The following is a 20,881-nucleotide window of genomic DNA, read 5'->3' on the forward strand; positions in this document are numbered from 1 at the left end:
AAGGGTTTACTTTAACCTTATGGGTTTTAAAATTCTTTTTTTCTTCTTTCTTCATTCCCCACCTGCCCTCCTTCTTTCCCTTTCCTCCCTCCCTCCCTCTTTCTTTCTCTCTTTCATTCTTTCATTCCCCTCCCTCCTTCTCACCCCCCTCATTTCTTCTTTCTTTCTTTGTTCCTTCTTTCCTTCATTTCCCTTCCTCCTTTCCTTTATTATCCTATATTCCTCCTGTTTTAGGGCATTCTTTTCTTGACTAAGGTTGTGCCTGGACCATGGAGAGACTGAGTGGGAACTAACTCAACAGCTCAACTTTGAGGACTCTATAGCAACTCTTTTCCACAAACCAAATGATATGAATGTTTTTATTTATTTATATTTATGTTTCGACTTTTTAAAAGTTTTTCTGTAGAGATCGGGGTCTCACTTTGTTACCCAGGCTGCTCTTGAACTCCTGGAACTCAATCGATCTGCCCGTCTTAGCCTCCCAAAGTGGTGGGATTACAGGCATTAGCCACTGAGCCCGGCCTCAAGTGTTTTTATATGCACAGTAGATGATCATTTCCATTTCTGGTTCAAGTCCTTAATTTTATACATTAAACTAAGGTGTACTGACTCCCAGTCCATTGCCTTTTTGATATCTTTATGGGAATAAAATATGGCAAGCTTTTGGCAAACTTTGACTCAGTCTCAGAGTCAAAGTTTAAGAAGTATTGCTCTAAATAATTTTTTTAAGTATGTCTTATTAGAAGAGAAAAACTCAAATATTTTTGTGCCAGCCTTTTGCTACAGAACCATGGGACAGAATAAAGGTAACTCACAAAATAAGGGAACATTTCTTGCCTGCTTTTTATTTTTTCTCCAAATTCTTCTATATAGGGCCAGACAGATGGGTTATGTTTCCTTTCTATTAACTGAGAAAACAGAGACAAAAACACTGGAGCATGTCATCACTGTCCTAGATGTACTGAAATCCAAGCAGCTTTAGCTGAAAAAATGTCCAAAGCACGCCGTGAAAATAAATTTAAATTTAAATGACAAACTCCAAAATGATCTATGCTAGAATCCCAAGGCAGTCAGGGAAATCTGGTTCCATGGAGGAAGGTAGTCAAAGAAATAAGGTGACCTAGACCCTCATCCAATATGTGTGATGTACTTGGGAAGAAAGTAATCCCTTTCCTTTATTCATCTACATAGGTCCTTGATCCATGAAAACACATCTCTCCATACCAAGCTCCTCAATACAAGATCTCTGACTGTACCACGTAAACCCTTTTTCAGGGACGAAGTCTAGAGAATCTGAAATGGTGAGCCTATTTTTTTTTGAGATGGAGTCTCACTCTGTTGCCCAGGCTGGAGTGCAGTGGCATGATCTTGGCTCACAGCAACCTCCACCTCCTGGGTTCAAGTGATTCTCCTGCCTCAGCCTTCAGAGTAGCTGGGATTATGGGTGTCTGTCACCACACCTGGCTAATTTTTGTATTTTTAGTAGAGATGGAGTTTCACCATGTTGGCCAGGCTGATCTTGAACTCCTGAGCTTGAGTGATCTGCCCACCTCAGCCTTCCAAAGTATTGGGATTACAGGGATGAGGCACCATGCCTGGCCATGAGCCTCTATCTTAAACTCTTGAGAATAATCTTGAAGAAGACTCCCTGGCAATGAAGAATAACCGAGAATCAGGCAGACCTTGGCTTGAATTCTGGCTCTGTCACTTTCCGGTGAAGTGACTTGAGTAAGAACATGAATCTTTCTGGGTAGCATTTACAGCCCAAGGCAGTTTGAGGAATAAATGAGTATAGCACCTAGCAGTGGGCTGGACACAGCACATGATGGTGCTCAGCCATCGTGATGTCACATCAGCACTGGCCAGTGAGCATAAACCCTGGGGATGCCCAGAAATAGTACAGTCAGGAGCTCCAGAAGCATGGGATTCTCAGAGGGAAATGGAGGTCAGTGTTCTAAAGGTCCTATTCAAGTTAGAAAGTGGGATATAATGCACACAAAGCCAAATTGTCATCATTCAGCTCCTATTACAGAGGAACTAAGAGCTGCATAGAAAATTACTTGCAAAGTTTGTTAAGTGGTTCTGCCACTTAATAGCCACGTGAACCTAAGTAAATTACCCAGCATCTCTGAGTTTCAACTTCCTCATCTGCAAAATAGAAATGATAATAATATCCACATCACAGAGTTGTTGGAAAAATGAAAATGAGCTCTTATAGGAGGTAACATGTATTGAGCATTTACCATATGCCAAGCACTATTCTAAGAACTTTGGACATGTTATCTCACTTGTATAAGCACTTAGGTGTCTAGAACATAAACAGCACCTAATAAATGTAAGTGTTGAAAAAATGCTATGGGGCAGAGGAAGAAAACGCTAAGCTTCTGTGAAAAGACAGCTTGTTACACAGGGGAGAAGAATAAGCTGCAGTGAGAGAAGAAAAGTATAAGAGTTGCCAGGTGTGACAATCTCAAGACTTTTCAACCATTACAAATTTAAACAGCCACCCTAAATCACCCCAAAGAGCAGACCCGAGTTGTTCTTTTCATCTTTAATGTTTGTGCCTCTCTGTTCTGGTACATACCAAAATGTGATGACAATACCCTCAACTATGCAAACTTTTGTGCCTCTACTGCTATGTAAAGGAAGCTGATGTCAGCAGACTGGGGGGAACAACAAGGCATGCTTGTGACTCAATTTGCCATCACAGGGTGGCCACACCTACATCACTAATATTCTGATAGTGGGATAAAGCCTGGATTTTCCTATTCTCTCTTTGTGCTTACATTCTTGGCACGATATTGATGTGCCACAGACAAGCCAGCATGTGAGCGTGCTGTATCTGAATAAAACCTGTAATCCCAGCTACTTGGTAGGCTGAGGATCGCTTGAACCTGGGAGGTAGAGGCTGTGGTGAGCTGAGAGCGAGCCACTGCACTCCAGCCTTTCTACATTGCAAAGTCATCCAGTTTCTAAAATTATGGAGTTTGTATTGTTAGAACCAATGAAATGACGAAGAATTTTTAAAGATAAGCCATCAGACTAGACCTGTGTATGGAAATAAAGGAGAAGCACTTTAAAGTCAGGGAAAAAATATAAACATACTCAACATTTAGGATCATCAACCATTGCTGGTTTTCCATAAACCATTTCATTCATGATTTCATCTGTAATCATTCATGATTCATTCATGATTATTGCTACCATTCAGAGGAAGATTTTGATAGCTGCCTGGTCCTTCTTGCTTGAATGCCTTGCAAATAAATGCCCTCCTTTCCCCAATACAAACCCTTGATATAGCTGTTTGGCTTTACTGCGCTTGGGCCAGCAGAACCCAGTTAAGTCCACTAATAAGCTCTTGGTATGCCTTTGAGATGGATTTCAGATTCAAAATAGACTGACCCTACGACACTAACTTGGCCAGTCAGTATTGGTCAATAACATAGATGCTTCATTCAAGAAATTTACTGGGTTGTAACTTTTGGAACCCAGGGGCTATTTCAGAATTTTGTGGGGTCTGAACCTTATCTAGTGAAAACATAAAAAATAATGAATACAAAATTTGCCAGGGGCCCTCCCAGAACCTTGGAAGGGGCCTGTGCAAGTGAGAAGTCCTGAAGCTTAGGCTCTTTTCAATGCACCATCAATTCATCACAGCTGGGGACTCTTTTTTTTCTTCAAACTTAAGTAATGCAGGAAAATACATTCTTTCAACTTATAAACACCACAGAATGGTGCCATATTGCTCAAATAAATTACTCGGCAATTTGCCTTTGGAACAAAATGCAATGGGGCTATATGTCACATATGCCAAATATGATTCTGCAATGTAGCTTTGTTTACAAGAAAAATTTGTCTCCAAACAAAGGAGCCCAGTCCCCAACATACACTTGCTGTGTTGAGACTGTTGTGTCAATCTTTGAAAGTAACTGTGTCTTAGTTTGAAGGGTACAGCTCTATTCTGTTTATATGAAATGAGTACTAATTTCCAGTATCAGCTAGCTCTGATTTTTCTCATCACCATGAAGCAAATGCCTTTTTCTGTTAAGATGAACACAGAAACTCGAGATAAGCAAGGTAGTGTCTCCTCGAGTCTTCCTTAACCGACCACCCATTCCTACTTTGTTCTCCCCTTGTCACCCTGCTGTACAGATGCCCACATAGCTCTCCTATGTTTTCCCATCAGCATCTGCTTCCTTCTTGAGGTATGAAAGTCTCCATCTTGGTGTGTCTTTAAGACAGATTTTTGTACCCCCAGTACTCAGTACCAGTACCTGGCACAAATGGACATGGCACTGAGTCAATGTTTTTGAGTGAATTCATTCATTTTTATCAGCTGTGATTCCAGTGTTTTCTCGGTATTGCCTACATAATTGCAGTGAAGCTGGCCAAATTATTTTTTTTTGAGACTGAGTCGAACTCTGTTGCCCAGGGAGGAGTGCGATGGCATGATCTCGGCTCAATGCAACCTCTGCCTCCTGGGTTCAAGCCTCCTGAGCTTCTCCTGCCTCAGCCTCCTGAGTAGCTGGGATTATAGGCACCTACCACCACACCCAGCTAATTTTTGTACTTTTAGTAGAGATGGGGTTCCACCCACCTCAGCCTAACAAAGTGCTGGGATTACAGGTGTGAGCCACTGCTCCCGGCCACCAGATTCTTATGAGGGACTCTCAGTATCATAAAGTGCTTAGTAACGGTGGTGAGTTTAAGACATTTTATTAATGCTACCTACACCTCTTGGTGGAGGGACCTAATGAGCCTGTTCTCTGATGTGAGGGCAAAAGAAAAACAGACCCTCAGTGTCTTTTTCCTAAGTTAGGCATCAGCAAATTAATGAGGACAGAGGGGAGCATCTGCAGAAACTGTTGCTCTCGTCCAGACACTTCCTGAACGCCTCCCTCTACCTCAAAATGAACTGTGTGAAACCAGACTTCTGAAACTAAAGAGAGGTAGAAAGTCCTTTCTAAAGTCAGATGTAAAGGAGAATCTTCACCTTGAGTCTAAAGCCCCCTTCAGGCCATTGAACATACCCACTCTGATTTGCTGGTTATGTTATACAGAGAAATCACAGAATTTTTGAGCTGCAAGGGAATAAAATTTGTATTTATGGTCAAAGAGTAGTCAGGAAAGTATATGAAATTAAGCTATGGCGATGTATTTTCTTTACAAATTATTTTTTGCACCGTAACTTAACATAAACACCATCTTGGCCAGGTGTGGTGGCTCACACCTGTAATCCCAACACTTTGGGAGGCTGAAGTGGGCGGATCACCTGAGGTCACAGGAGTTGAAGACTAGCCTGGCAGAGGTTGGAGGACAGTGGCACAATCTTGGCTCACTGCAACTTCTGACTCCTGGGTTCAAGCCATTCTCATGCCTCAGTCTCCCGAGTAGCTGGGATCACAGGCACGTGCCACTATGCGCTGCTAATTTTTGTCTTTTTAGTAGAGACAAGTTTTGCCATGTTGGCCAGGCTAGTCTTGAACCCCTGTGACCTCAGGTGATCCAGCCGCCCTGGCCTCCCAAAGTGCTGGGATTATAAGTGTGAGCCACCATACGTGGCCCTACACTTTGGATTTAACTTTGATTCCTGCACCTATGCACAGTTTCTAACTGCTGAAATGTCTGCAACATTTAGCTACAAGGAAGGAAGCTTAACACAAAGTCCTCCAGGGAGCAAAAAAACTGCACCACTATGCCCAGCTGAGTTTTTTGTGTTTTTAGTAGGGATGGGGTTTCACTGTGTTGGCCAGGCTGGTCTTGAACTCCTGACCTCAGGTGATCTGCCTGCCTCTGCCTCCCAAAATGCAGGGATTATAGGCCTGAGCCACCACACCTGTCAACAAGGCTAATTTGAGGGTCATTTGTTTGATGCCTTTTCTTGCCCATGCCAAAGGTCAGAACTAGGAAAAGCAGAGCAAGTCATATATAAGCTATGTAAGTCTCTTGGCCTTTGTACCTTAGTTTCCCCATTTGAGAAAAATAAATGGATCTTAAGACATACTTTTCAGAGTTTGTAATGAGCTTATATCCAGCTAACCAATAATTGTATGAGGTTTTCACATGTAAATAATTGTTTACACATATTCATTTTCTATTTCACTTACAAATTGTGTAAAAACTGCATTCCATGCCAGGCCTGAAATGTTCCAAAGCTCAGTTCTGTGAGTAAATTGCAACCAAGATTTCTACAAAACAAGACACAAGCCAAAGGAAAAAAAAATTATTTCAGAACATTTATCATTTGCCATGATTCTAATTTATATAGGATGGAACACAACCTGAATCCTTTCTCGGTGCACTGTGGATACTAGCTTATGATTTATACTTTAACATTGCACATGTGGTGTATTAGATACAAAACAGTGAATGCTCAGTAAATACTTGTGTTAAGTGATCTTTATTTCTCTAGAACAGGATTTCACAACTTCAGTGCCATCGACATTTTGGTCTATATAACTTTGCCACCAGGCTCATGGCTCAAGCCTTAATCCCAGCACTTTGGGAGGCCAAGGCGGGCGGATCATGAGGTCAGGAGTTTGAGACCAGCTTGACCAACATGGTGAAACCTCATCTCTACTATAAACATATAAAAAATTAGCTGGGTATGGTGGTGAGTACCTGTAATACCACCTACTTGGTAGGCTGAGGATCACTTGAACCTGGGAGGTAGAGGCTGTGGTGAACTGAGAGCGTGCCACTGCACTCCAGCCTGGGCAACAAAACGAGACTCTGTCTCAAAAACAAAACAAAATTCTTTGCTGTGAGGGTTTGTCTTGTACCCTGGAGGATGTTTAGTAGCATCTCTGGCCTCTGCCCACCAGATGCCAGAAGCACACCCACAGTTTTGTCAACCAAAACTGTCTCTGGACATTGCCAAATGTCACCTGAGTATAAAAATCACACCAGTTGAGAACCACTGCTCTCTGATGATTCACTATGATTTGTGTAATAATGTTCACACTAATCTTTGCTATAGACAAAAGGATTTGCTATATAATTTTAGTTAACTTTCTACTGGCAAAATTTTAATCATATTTCAAAATGAATAGCAAAGAGGTTTATAATTAAGTTTTATAAAAATTCCAAATGAAATCAAGTTTTATTTGTAACTTACATAGACTGTAAAAATGGTAGTGATTCAAATGTATGTCTTTCAATAGACTGTATTTTATTGCAGGATAAATCTCTAGGAAAAGTAAAAGGAAAATATTGCCTTGATTAGTTATTAGATGTCAAATTAGTATGGATAAATAGCAAGAGTTTAGAATAGTATTGAATACAGTTTTCATCTATGCTCTAAACGTCTGGATGTGTATTTAAACTGTCCAGAACTCCTAACCCTGCCTGTACCTCTCCTAGAGTCTCACCTTCATGGTTTTAATAAATAAAATATACAACTATAGATCTTGATAGAGTTTGGGATTAATTATTCCTAGAGCAGTAGACTTGATTAGATGCCCTTTTGTAGTCTCATCAAATCCCAGATTATGAGCTCAAAGTTTTTATCTCTACATATAGTTTCCAATATTAAAAGAAATAGTCTCACATTTATATACCTTCCTAGTTTAGGTCAGTTTTCCTAAGCCAGTTCAATATCAGAAGAAATAAAAGACATCCTTTCACATCATTTGGAAGGAAGTTAACCCTTTAACACATAACTTTGAACTAATTCAAATCATATTAACAGAATTTCTATCATATTAATAGAAATTCATTTTTGGCTTCATATTGCTTTAATATTTCATGAAAGCAATTTCTTCAGTTATATAGTGATGGGGCAACAAAAACAACCTGGAACTGGATTTTCATTTTTTGAATAAAAACCAATATAGTCAAAACCCATTCTTGACTACAGTTGGCCCTCTTATTTTTATGATGGTGTAATGTTGTCTGGCTGGTGTCTCCATCTCTGGTCTCTCCCTTCCTAAACTACTCTACACACAGTCATCATATAAACTCTCCAGAAGTGGCCTGCAAAGACCAGCACCTCCTGGGAAATTATTGAAGATGCAAATTCTTGGTCCCATTCTAGATGAACGGAATCAATAATTATGAGGGTGGAGTCCAGAAATGAGTTCTAATGTGCCCTCCCAGTGATTGTGAGGCAGATCTATCTTACAGCACTGCTGTGATAACACGGTTCCCCATGATGGCTCCTGAGCTTGGTTGGCATTGAAAGCCCTAGAAGATCTGGCTCCAATTTCCCACTCTCCCTCCTTGTACTCTACAGGTACTCATGGCATTCCCCAAATACTTTCCTGTGTTTGGGCCTTCTCCCATTTTCCTTTTGCAAGCTTAGAATATTTTCCCCAAGATGTCTGGCCAATGTTACACAATGGCCCTTCAAAGTCCTATTCAAATGGCATTGTTCTAGTGACACCTTCCTAGGGCCAAATTGAAGTCATTTTCCCCCTCTTCTATGCTCCAGAAACAATTTATCCCTCCTAGTGCCCACATTTATTTCTTCTTTTTCAATGTAGTTATTTTTCATCCTATTTCTTCTGAGCATAAACTCCTTGAAAGCATGAACTAGGTCTTGCTTATCTGCATTGCCCACCATGTTTAAAACTGATACATGGAAATAAAGCAAACTCAAATATTTGCAAAATAAATGGATAGCTGGGGGAGTAGTGCATAGAAGGAAAATGACTATTTTAAAGAAAATGTTGTTTTATTACTTCGTGGCCTCTGTAGCACTTTGGCATCCACTTGAGGGTCTTTATACCCACTTTCCTTAAGCCTTCTGCATTTGAAAGAATCTGTTTGCAAAAGAGCATCACTAATGAGCTTAATAAGGATTAATGACATACACACCTCTGGACCACAGACAGAGGATGAGAATCATGCTTTCACAGCAATGAACATAGTATCTTCTTACCTCTAAACAGACAGAAATACTATACAGGTATCCATCCTTGGTAACAGGGTTGAGGAGATAGTGGTTTTGTAATTATTGAAGACTTAGGGGCATTTCTGATACGGTTACTTAGTGTAAACATTTGTAGCTATACCACTTAACCATCATTTAAAAATCTATTTTAATATAACAATTCCTAAAATGAAATCCTTTATACCAGGCTATTCTCTTGGTAGCTTAATATTCTTGATAATATTATTTATATAATTCAGCTGATTTTTTAGTATTTAAATGTTAATTTAATTCAGATTAAATTACCAAAAAATTCTAGATTGATGATGTTCAAATGAATGTAGGTGGTCTATATTTTCTTCTCTTTCAGGCAACAATGTTAACTTATCTTTAATTCCTTTCACTCAACTAAACCAACTTTCTCAAATCCTTTTTTGGAAAGGTCAGGTAGTAAATATTTTAGGCTTTGTGGGCCACATATGATCTCTGTTGCATATTTCTCTGTTTCTTTTCTGTTTCTTTCACAGTCCTTTAAACATGCAAAGACCGGCCGGGTTCAGTGGCTTACGACTATAATCCCAGCACTCTGGGAGGCTGAGGTGGGCGATCATCATGAGGTCAGGAGATCAAGACCATCTGGGCCAACATGGTGAAACCCGGACTCTACTAAAAATGCAAAAAAATTAGCTGGGCATGGCAGTGCATACCTGTAGTCCCAGCTACTCAGGAGGCTGAGGCAGGAGAATTGCTTGAACCCAGGAGGTGGAGATTGCAGTGAGCCAATATCGAGCCACTGCACTACAGCCTGGGTGACAGTACAGGACTCAGTTTCAAAAAAAAAAATGCAAAAACTATTAACTTAATGAGCTATTTAAAAATAGACCCTAGATTAGATTTGATCTCTTGGTTGTAGACTGAATATAAGAAGATGGTATGTGAACAGTCATAAAACAAGGTTCATATGAATGTCAATCACTGCTCAGATTCACCATTTGAATTTTTTTCTGTCTGTAACTTGCCTATATAATTTAAAAATTGAAAATGCATAGGAAGTAACTAATGCTAGAGATGGGCTAAGACCCTATATAAACTTACAGAATTAAATAATTTTATCCCTGGAAGAAATCTTAGAGATTATCTCATTTTACTGATAATATGACTAAAACTCATAAATAGGATTAACTAACTTACTTACAAATACTGCAGGGATAGCAGGCCTTCAAATGAATCCTTACGTAATTCAGTCAAATAATTTTCACTGAGAATTCTGGAAAATGAAAAGGTTATTTCTATATTAAAATGCAAACTACAACTATTTGCTACACAGGACTATCTCCTATATGTGGAGGAAAGCTGGGTAATAGTAATTTCAAGATGGTATCTGCTCTACTTTCATAAAACCTTTTCTTACATTTTCATTTATGTGTCCATCTCTCTGCACCACCACCACTACCACACACATGCATGCACACACACACAAGCACACCCTACCCACTCTTCCCACAAAATTGTATATTAAATCCGTCCTCTCTAAATCACAAAGTCCCTGTTAGAATCCAACCCTGGGTGACACCAAGATCAGCTCCTCTCTTTCCCCAAACCTTATTATGAAAGCCCCACATGGAACTATGTCAGGGCTGCAAGTCAAGCCATTCAACATTTTTCCCCATTAAAAAAATTTGAGAACTACAATATGCATAAAGTGCACAAAATATAAATGTTGTTTATATTTAATCTAATTGCTGAGACAGGGTCTCACTTTGTTGCCCAGACTAGTCTCAAACTCCTGGCTCAAGCGATCCTCCTGTCTCAGCCTCCCAAAGTGTTGCGATTGCAGATGTCAGCCACCTCACCTGGCCAAATATTCAGTTTAATAATTATAAAGCAGATACCCATGTAACATCGTTAGAAAAGATCACCGCTAGCATCCCAGAAGCCCCCAATGTGACCCTTTCCAATCATAAACCTCTCACTAATCCTTATAGGTAACCACTATCCTGACTTTTGTAATAATTTTCTTGCTTTTAAAATGTAGTTCTGGCCTAGCATGGTGGCTCACACCTATCATTCCAGCATTCTGGGAAGTCAAGGTGGGTGAATCACCTGAGGTCAGGAGTTCGAGACCAGCCTGGCCAACATGGTGAAACCCTGTCTCTACTAAAAATACAAAAATTAGCTGGGTATGGTGGCGGGCACCTGTAATTCCAGCCACCCAGGAGCCTGAGGCAGGAGAATTGCTTCAACCTGGGAGGTGGAGGTTGGAGTGAGCTGAGATCACACCATAGCACTCCAGCCTGGGTGACAAGAATGAAATTCTATCTCAAAAAAATAAATAAGAAATACAGTTCTGGCTGGGCATGGTGGTTCACACTTGTAATTCCAGCACTTTGGGAGGCCTAGAGGGGAGGACTGCTTGAGCTCAGAAGTTCGAGACAAGTCTGAGTAATACAGCAGGACCTCCTCTCTAGAAAAATTAAAAAAATTAGTTGGGCATGTTGGCATCACCTGTAGTCCCAGCTACTAGAGAGGTTCAGATGGGAGGATCACTTGAGCATGGGAGTTCCAGGCTGCAGTGAGCCGTGTTTGCACCACTGCAGACCCTGTCTCAAAAAAAAATAAAATAAAATAAAATGAAATGAAATGTAGTTTTACCTACATTTATGTGTCAGTCATAACATAGTTTAGTCTCTTGAACATTATATAAATGATATCATATTATACATATTACTTTCTGTATCACTTTTTTCACTCAATAATCTGTTTGTACTTTTAAGATGTATGTTGCTGAGGCTGGTTCAAGACCTGTGTTGTGCTTTCAATAAGGTGGTCACTAGCTACATTTGGCTAGTGATAGTGGCTAATGCGACTGAGGAACTGAATCTTTGATCATTTTAATTATTTTTAAATTTCAAAGCTGACACTCAATGCAGTCGTTAGAAAATGTATGTTTGCAACAATTTGGGTAAACAATGCTACTTTTTCAACTGCAAATTTTATGAAATCTAAATATAGATTAAGGTGTTTTTTTTTTTTTAAGATGGGGTTTCACCATATTGGTTAGGCTGGTCTCGAACTCCTGACCTCAGGTGATCCGCCTACCTCAGCCTCCCAAAGTGCTGGGATTACAGGCCTGATTGTTTTTTTGAGATGGAGTTTCGTTCATCAGCCAGGCTGGAGTCCAATGATGCGATCTTGGCTCACTGCAACCTCTACCTCCTGGGTTCAAGCAATTCTTATACCTCCCGAGTAGCTGGGATTACAGGTGTCTGCCATCACACCCAGTTAATTTTTTGTATTTTTAGAGAAGATGAGGTTTTGCCATATTGGCCAGGCTGGCCTCAAACTCCTGACCACAGGTGATCCACCTGCCTCAGCCTCTCAAAGTGCTGGGATTATAGGCATGAGCTACCTAACATCCAGCCAGATTAAGTATTATTATTATTAACTTTCTCCCTAGATTTCTCAGCAGAACAGATTAAGTTTTTTTGATAAAAATTTAGAAACCAAATTTGGACTTTAGTTAAAAAAAGTTACTACAGAAAAAAGAATGTAAACTCCACAATTAATTTTTATACTAATTACATGTAGAAATGATACCACTCTGGATATTTTGAAGACTTAGTATGAAAACAGACTATCTCATTAATAGCATAATAACATGTTGAAATAATATTTTAGACAAATGGGTGAAATAAAATATATTAACATGTTTCACCTGTTTCCTTTTCAGTTTTATTTTTTAAGTGGCTACCAGAAAAGTTAAAATTATGTATGTGGCTTGCATTAGATTTCTAATGAATAATGCGGCCATAGAGTATTCCATTGAATGATTATACTGCAATGTACTGATTCATCTACTGTGGATGGATGCTGAGATTTTTCTAATTTTTCCTTATTACAAACAATGCTGCTTTGAACATTCTTATACTTGTATCCTGATAACATTTTTGTCTGAGTTTCTCTAGAATGTAATAAGGTACAAAATTGCTTTCCTAAAAAGTTGTGCTATTTCAAGTGGCAGATTGAGAAAATGCCAGGTCTCTACCCATCCAACCACTACCAAATCCCTAAAAATTATAGAACAGAAATAATTTTAAAATCCACAACGTTAGCTCAAAATGTGGAAGCAGTTCTACAGATGCTCCTTTATCAGAAATACTCGGTTAATGGTTGGGACAGGGCAGTAGGAGAAGCCAGAGGCACATCAACCCCATATCCTTCTTCCTTGGGCCAGGCAGCAGAGTGTCTTCCTCCCCACAGGAACAATTGTCTGAAAGTGGACAGCATCCTGGAACCCTGGAGGAAGGGTGTAGACTCCCTTACTAGCCATCTCCCATACCTTCCTTATTCTCAGAAGACTCAATCTGGAACACAACCCCCAGAGAGTCACACCTCTCCTCTAGAGCTAGAAAACAGAATTGTTTGGTTCTAGCATTTTTTTTTTCCTATCAATAAGATATCAGACAAGGGTGGGGGAAACTATTTTAAAGTAACCATAATTCCTCTTCTTAGATTATTATGATTGTCTTTTTTTGTTGTTTCGTTTTGTTATTGAGACAGAGTCTTACTCTGTTGACCAGGATGGAGTGCAGTGGCATGATCTTGGCTCACTGCAACCTCCACCTCCCAGGTTCAAGTGATTCTCCTGCCTCAGCTTCCCAAGTATCTGGGATTACAGGCACCCACCACCATGCCTGGCTAATTCTTGTATCTTTAGTAGTATGAGGTTTCGCCATATTGGCCAGGCTGGTCACAAACTCCTGACCTCAGGTGATCCACCCACCTTGGCTACAGTTGTGAGCCACTGCACCCAGCATGTGTTTTATTTTTCATTTAGAACTCACGTATGACTTGTCTATATAATATAATTACATTAATTCAATGTAAGTTGAACTAATGATGTGACACACAAACTCTTTTGAAAAATGCCAGTTACTTCTAATGTAAGCATTTTTTCCAAAATCATTTATGTGTCTAAACTAATTCCTTCTATAAATCAGTAAGAAAATGATAAAACAATTCAACAGGAAAATGAACAAAGAACAGAAAGCTCAGAGAAGAAACATGAATGTTCAATAAACATATAAAGGTATTTAATTAAATTCATGAGTAATCAGAAAAATTCAAATTTAGATAGAATCCCTTTTATTCAGCCATAACATCAACAAAAGTTGGAGAATACCCAGAGGTGAAAAAGTGTGGGGAAATGAATGCTGTCATATTCTACTGACAACAGAGTAAGTTGGCACAACATTTTTTAGGGCAATTACAATTTTATGTCTACATAGTCATAAATACCCCATACCCCAACAATTCCATTTCTAGATATTTATCCTACAGGAATAATTTCCCATGTTCACAAAGAAGCATGAGCAGGGATTTAATTGCAGCAATGCACATAACAAGAAAACTAAATGTTAATCTAAACATTCATCAATGGGAGAATTATTAAATAAACTATGATGCATCCATACTATGGATTATGCAGGAGTTTAACTGAATAGGGTAACTAAGTACTGGGATTGTTTAAATGAATAGGGTAACTAAGTACTGGTTGTGGATTCTAAGTACTGGGAAGGAAAGAAATCTAAGGCATATCATGAAGTGAAAGAATCAAGTTACAAGATGTTACCACTTATATAAAGAAAAAAGATTTTAAAAACCACACAACAAATCTATTTTGCTTTATGTTAATATGTATGTAGGCAAAGGGGAAAAGTCTTGAGGAATATATACTAAATGCAGGGTAGCATTACCTCAGGTAACAAGGGAGTAGGGCACAAGGAGGGTTTTTTTCTATCTGTTATTTCATTTTTATACATTAAAAATAAAATCACGGGCTGGAGGTGGTGGTTCATGCCTGTAATACCAGCACGTTGGGAGGCCAAGGTGGAAGGATCACTTGAGCCCAGGAGTTTGAGACCAGCCTAAGCAGCATAGGGAGACCCTGCCTCTACAAAAAATACAAAATTACGTGGGCGTGCTGTGATGCACCTGTGGTCCCAGAGACTTTGGAGGCTGAGGTGGGGGATCCCTTGAGCCTGGGAGGTGGAGGCTGCAGTGAGCAGTGATTGTGCCACTGCATTCCAGCCTGTGGAACAAAATAAGACCCTGTCTCTGGTGGGAGGGCAGGGAGGAAAAAAAGGGAATATAATCACGTATTATTTGTATGAAAAAAAATAAGTTTAAATTACCTCTTACTTTAAAGAAAGCTCACCAAATTTAATTCTAAAATAACCATAGGATTGCAATCAACAGAGGTTGATTTGAAGTATGGAGGGGAAATACCTTTTCTCAGAAGTACAGACCTCAAAATTCTGGACCAAGAAGAATCTTACAATGCAGTTAGTTTTTTTGTCATATTTGGAGAGAATATACTCACAGTTTCTCGGTCCAATGGTATGCCTTCCATACCTTTCCATCAATATAAGAAATATAGTTTCCTTGTAAATTCCTGTAAAGAAACACAATTTATATCCTTGAATAGGTAGGAAAAGAATGAACAGGATAAGTAAAAGAATCATGGCAGCCTTGTCAGGGATATTCAGTTACAGAAAATAACACCTGCCTTTTAATTTCCAGAGCTATCAGCTTTCCAGTTTGTACAATTAATCAAAAAATAATGCGGGGCCACTGGCACAAATGATGAGGCATCTCCTGAAGCGTAACTTCCTATCCCTCCAATCTCTTAGACAGATGATTCCAGTTAATTACTTTGAATGTAAGTATTTTATCCAAAAGCACTTACGTGTCTGAACAACTCCTTCTAAAAAAATCAATACAAAAATGGTAAATAATTCAAAAGAAAATGGGCAAGGCTTATCATTATCAACAAATAAGAAGAAAGAAACCCTATGCCAGGTAACACCAAAGCTTTGGCCCAGTGCCCTCTGCTGAAACATCCTAGGATTTTTCTTTCCACTTCTATTACAACCAATCTGATTTAGCCCCTTCACACTTTACTCCTAGGTTTTGCTAGACCTTTCTATTTGTCTCCCTGAATTAAGCTTTCTCCTCTAGGGCACTCTACATATGGATTCTAAAACAATCCTTTTCATGTCCACACTTGAACCTAAATCAAAAAACCTAATAAAATAAAATGATCTTCCTGTTTTAATCATTTCATCTCTCTTGCTTGGAAACTTTCAATGGCTTTCCATATCTCACTGTGTAACTTTCAAACTCCTATAGCTGATAATCAAGGTTTTACACAATCTTATCTTCATTGTTCCCTCATGTGATTCTGTGCAGCGAGATTGGTCTACTAAATTCCAACCATACCTGTAGCCATGCCTTTGCCTGGACTATACTCCCATTTTTTTTCTGTTGAACAAATTACAGCTACTCTTTAAGACCCAAGTAAAATTTTAGCTTATCCACATAGCTTTCCCTGACCTCCACACCTTAAGGATCACAGATTCTGGTAAATTCTAGCACTGATGTTCTGCATTATCTTTTAGTACTTAATTACATATACCTCCCTTTTTGTGCCTATGCTCTCTTCCTTCCTATCACTTTCATGTTCCGGAGACGGTAGCACACTTGGCCCTGGGTTGGACACAAAACAAGTGCTACATATAGAAAGCCAGGGACAAAGATGAGTTCCAGACAAAACTAGAGGACTGAGTAATCATGTTAACAACCAACACTCCTACATATGCTGGGCACCGATGCAAGCATTTCATGTATTCACTCAACTAAATTTGCAACAATCCTGTGAAATGGTAACTAGCATAATCCCCAGTTTAAAGATGAGGAAAGTCACAGAGCAGAATAACTTGCTCTGGGTTACCACGCTAATAAATGACAGACCTAGGTTCAAACCCAGGCAGCCTGGCTCCAAAATCAACTCTTTATCACTTAGAGCATCATCACTGAGATGGGGAGAGGGACAGGCTGCTGTAAAGAGGCTGAAGTGAAAATGGGAGGAGAGCAGCGGTTAAACAATGACGTGATGAGGCTAAAGAAAAACGGATAAGAAAACGAGTAAGGGTAAAAGACTAGAGTAAAAGTAAAGACTAGAGAAGGGGCCTAACAGTAAAGGCGAATGAGGAGAAGGAAGAGTGGACAAGCAAAGGTGAAAGCAGAAAGTCAGCTGTCAGTATGGCTTGGGGAGATAAAGATGGCCCGGGAAGGCCTCCAGGAAAAGCCTGCCATGTCAGGCAGGACACAGAGGACAATGGAGGGAAAGGTTATTCTTACAAGATAGTGAAGGTGCCGTAGTAGGTGTTCGGCTCTGGCACAGGCACGTGGCGGAGCCTCTGCTTCGGGCTGAGAGCAATACACGACAGCGTCTCATCTCTGCAGGTACAGAGGTCACATATGTTGGTGCTTGTGGAAGCCTGTTCTTTCCGTACAGTTAAAGCCCTATTTTGGGCGTAAGTTTCAGGCTGCACCAGTGAATCCTGAGTAGGTTCTAGTTCAGCAGGTGGACCTGTGACTTCAGTCAGGTTTTGATGCTGACTCTGACCCTTGTCTGAAGGTGGAAGTGTCACCTCAGGCTGTTTTGGAGGAGGAGCTGTAGTCGTCAGGGCTGTGGAAGGTTCAACCTCTGTAGTGGATTCAGGAGCAATGGTAAGCTCCAGATCTAAAGGTTGAACTGTGAGTTGAGTCAGGTTTGAATGCTGAGCCTGACCCTTGGGTGAAGGTGGAAGTGTCACCTCAGGGTGTTTTGGAGGAGAAGCTGTAGTCGTCAGGGCTGTGGAAAGTATAACCTCTTTAGTAAATTCAGGAGTGATGGTAAGCTCCAGATCCAAAGGTTGAACTGTGGTTTGAGTCAGGTTTGAATGCTGAGTCTGAACATGGTCTGGATGTGGAAGTGTCACCTCATGAGCTGGAGGTTGAGCTGCAACCTCCTTAGATGTCTCTGGAACCTGAGCTGGGACCATCTGCTGGCTTGAAGGTTCTACCTCCTTAGGGGGCTCTAGAGCCTGAACTGTGGCTTCCTGCTGGGCTGGAGAAGATTCAAGCTCTCCGGAAGACTCAGAAGGCTGAGCTGGCTGCTCCTGCTCACTGGGGGGAAGTTCAGGCTCCACAGGAGGACCTGGAGGCTCAGTTGGGGTTTCCTCTTGGATTGCAGAAGGTTCCATCTCTTCTGGAGACTGAGCTAGGGTCTCCTCCTGGGTCTGAGAAGGTTCAGGCTCCCCAGAAGATTCAGAAGGCTGAGCTGGCTGCTCCTGCTCACTGGGGGAAAGTTCAGGCTCCCCAGGAGGACCTGGAGGGTCATCCAAGTTCACCTGGAGTTCTGGAGGCAGGCTGCCGGGATACAGAATATCCTGCAAAACAAATTTTGTTGTTGTTTTGATATAAAATGATGTGGAATTCCCACAACCTTAGCAAGTCTCCAGTGCTGAGCTAAATCTTTCTTCAGGTTCTTGGGAGAAACTATAGACTCCGTTGCTTTTGAAACCTTACTAGCTAGAGGTGGAACAAGGATTTCATCTGCCTGATGATTGGCAGTCTAATTTAGGTCTGCAGTTTGAACCCTGCTTTTGAGGTGAGGAGGCTGAACTAGGGTCTGTTTCTGATCTCAGTCTGGCATTGAACTCACCTCTGGGAGCCTTTCTTGCCAAGAGTACTCAGGCTCCGGGGGCAGCTCTCTAGCTGGGTCCAGAAATTGGACCAAATTCTCAGCCAATTCCTGGGGCGGGGTTGACCTCTGGGAGGAAGCAGAGGACCCCAGGTAATCAAAGCCCCCCGGGTCTGCCGGGGAACTTAGCCCATGGAGAGATTCCCATGGGAGATTGGAGGGGTGGGAAGACCAGGGCTCAGTCGGCCCCAGGGGGTTAGAGGTCAGCTGGAGCGGGTCCTTGACCCACTCCAGAGGCTGAGCCTCCTGGACTATTAGCCACGTGAGGAGGGGCCATAGGGCCCAGAGACTTAGCCCAAACATGAGAAGCGCTGGTTCTGTGCATTGAGCAGGAACCATTCTGGCAGACCCTAGAGGCTGGTGTCCCTGACAAGCACGTGCCCCGCCCCATCCTTTATGACACCTTTATTTACACTACCTTTATTAGCATTGGGTCCAGTTCTGCTCCATGTTACCAGGGTGATCTTATGTCACAATCCCGCCCAAGCCCCCCTTCCCACTCAGCCCCTGGGTGGGACACCCCTGTCCTTAGCAAGGAAGGATTTGGGCCGAAGACCCGGGTGGGTCCCAGGACTCCAGCAGCCTGGTGGGGTGGGGTGGGGGCACCGCAGAGCTTCCCAGGGAAGTCACAGGACCTTGTCTCAGGATATTCGGAAGCGCTAGCCCAGTTCTGGCAGCCTGAACTCTTCCTCCACCAAGGTGAAATCTGAGAATACTCCTCCTTCCTGGGAGAGCAAATGACCTGCAAAATGTGTGCCAGTTAGGGTGGCAGGCAGAACGCACGTTACAGTCATTTATTCCAAAATGTTGCCATTTTCACTAAACTTTCTATATCTTTTGTTGCATGTTTGATAATTGATTCATGACCCTATTGGGTAGGGGCCGCCAGGGAATAAGCAAGGACTCCAGATTTTCTGTAGGAGGGCTGTTGGGGGTGGGGAATTCAGTCTGAGAGAGAAGGCTTCAATCCAAGTGAAGAGCCCTTTGCACTAGCTTGGGAGGAGGCTGAACTGTCATCCTGCCTCGACTTAACACATTACCCTAGAAGTTACAGTGCCACCCTTCAGAGGTCTACCCTGTGTGCACACATGGAGAAGTGGCTTACGTTGTAAACTCAGCATGTAAAACAAGTTCCTGAAATACGACTGTAACTAGAATCCAGCCATTTTATTACTGACTGACTGGCACAATTTACAGTATGTAAATTCTAAGAAGGTGCTTCGTCTTTTTTTTTCTCCCTTTGAAGGGTAAAAATGTTATTTTTGAGGAATTTCTTATTGCATGTTTTCAAAGAGAGTCACATAAGAAAGCAAAAGTATTATCCTTCCTTCATCCTAGAAATAAATGAGGACATAAAATTTCTTTTTAAATCATGACACTTGGAGGTTTAGCACCAGCATCCAAAATGAACAAAAATGAAAAAAAAAAAAAAAAGCATTTACTATATATTTCAGATTTCTTTGGTTGGGGTTCTCCCCACGTGGTATTAATATTTCTTTTTTCAGTTTATATTACCAAAACAGTAAAAATCAGGAAAAAAAATCTAAACCTAGTGGTTACTGAAACTGGGGAGGTTGCTCTCTTGTCTTCTGTGCAGGAATTCCCAGGTTCTCAGCTTGCTGGAAAAATCTGTTGCCATTTTCTTTTTGCAGTTGTTTCTTAAAGAATAACAGTAAATGCTGGGTGTGGTGGCTCACGCCTGTAATCCCAGCACTTTGGGAGGCCGAGGCGGGTGGATCACAAGGTCAAGAGATCGAGACCATCCTGGCCAACATGGTGAAACCCCGTCTCTACTAAAAATACAAAAAATTAACCAGGCATGGTAGCCGGCATCTGTAATCCCAGCTACTCCAGAGGCTGAGGCAGGAGAATCACTTGAACCCAGGAGGCGGAGGTTGCAATAAGCCAAGATCGAACCACTGCACTCTGGCCTAAATCTTGGTACCAAATAGAGTTACAAGATGCATCTATCAAGAGATTAAACAATTACTTAATAAACCATATACCCTCAGAGTCATTCTGCCATCGTTATCCTTTCTAGAATTGTTCAGCTACAAAAATTATGATAGGAAATAAGAATTTTCTGCACAGGTAAGTTTTTCATAGTAGTAAAGTGCCTGTTTACCTTTGTTTTCTGCTAACATTACTTATATTGAGATTTTTAATCTTTTCTTTTTTTAGGGGGTAATAAAGTTATAAATAGACATTGAACACTGGGTAAGGAAATGCTTTTCCTGGCAGTTCAGTTAGTCGGGGAGAAGGGAAGAAGCCTCAGCAGCAATAGTGTTGTATTAAGTTTTTGTGATGTGTAGTAATGTGGAAGTCATGCCTTGGAATCAGTAGTGTTTCTAATTCTTTCAGATGGTATAGCACAAACATAACTTGCAACAAGCTTTTGTGCAACATAATGATTTTATATG

The 20,881-nt window shown here is 40.9% G+C and overlaps 1 protein-coding gene across 50 annotated transcripts in view; it reads right to left on the bottom strand.

Moving 5' to 3' along the window:
• The window catches only part of LOC100894160 (leucine-rich repeat-containing protein 37A2), a 75,254-nt gene that overhangs the window by 17,919 nt on the left and 36,454 nt on the right, over nt 1-20,881 (bottom strand). For 18 of the 50 annotated variants that reach the window (XR_013535474.1, XR_013535473.1, XM_078372681.1 and 15 more), the window contains 6 exons: nt 18,423-19,203; nt 17,075-18,147; nt 15,255-15,326; nt 10,068-10,139; nt 7,118-7,189; nt 6,108-6,188 (listed from right to left, as the gene is read on the bottom strand). Coding sequence is in view for 47 of the 50 variants with exons in the window: in XM_078372681.1 (XP_078228807.1) it covers nt 6,108-6,188; nt 7,118-7,189; nt 10,068-10,139; nt 15,255-15,326; nt 17,075-18,147; nt 18,423-18,800 (1,748 nt within the window). In the remaining 3 variants the exon portion in view is untranslated. The remainder of the gene's footprint in view (nt 1-6,107; nt 6,189-7,117; nt 7,190-10,067; nt 10,140-15,254; nt 15,327-17,074; nt 18,148-18,422; nt 19,204-20,881) is intronic. The other 32 variants (XM_078372711.1, XM_078372702.1, XM_078372712.1 and 29 more) reach the window with 6 other exon arrangements.

The sequence above is a fragment of the Callithrix jacchus genome, chromosome 5 (assembly GCF_049354715.1).
Source record: "Callithrix jacchus isolate 240 chromosome 5, calJac240_pri, whole genome shotgun sequence".
NCBI classification, from domain to species: Eukaryota; Metazoa; Chordata; class Mammalia; order Primates; family Cebidae; genus Callithrix; species Callithrix jacchus.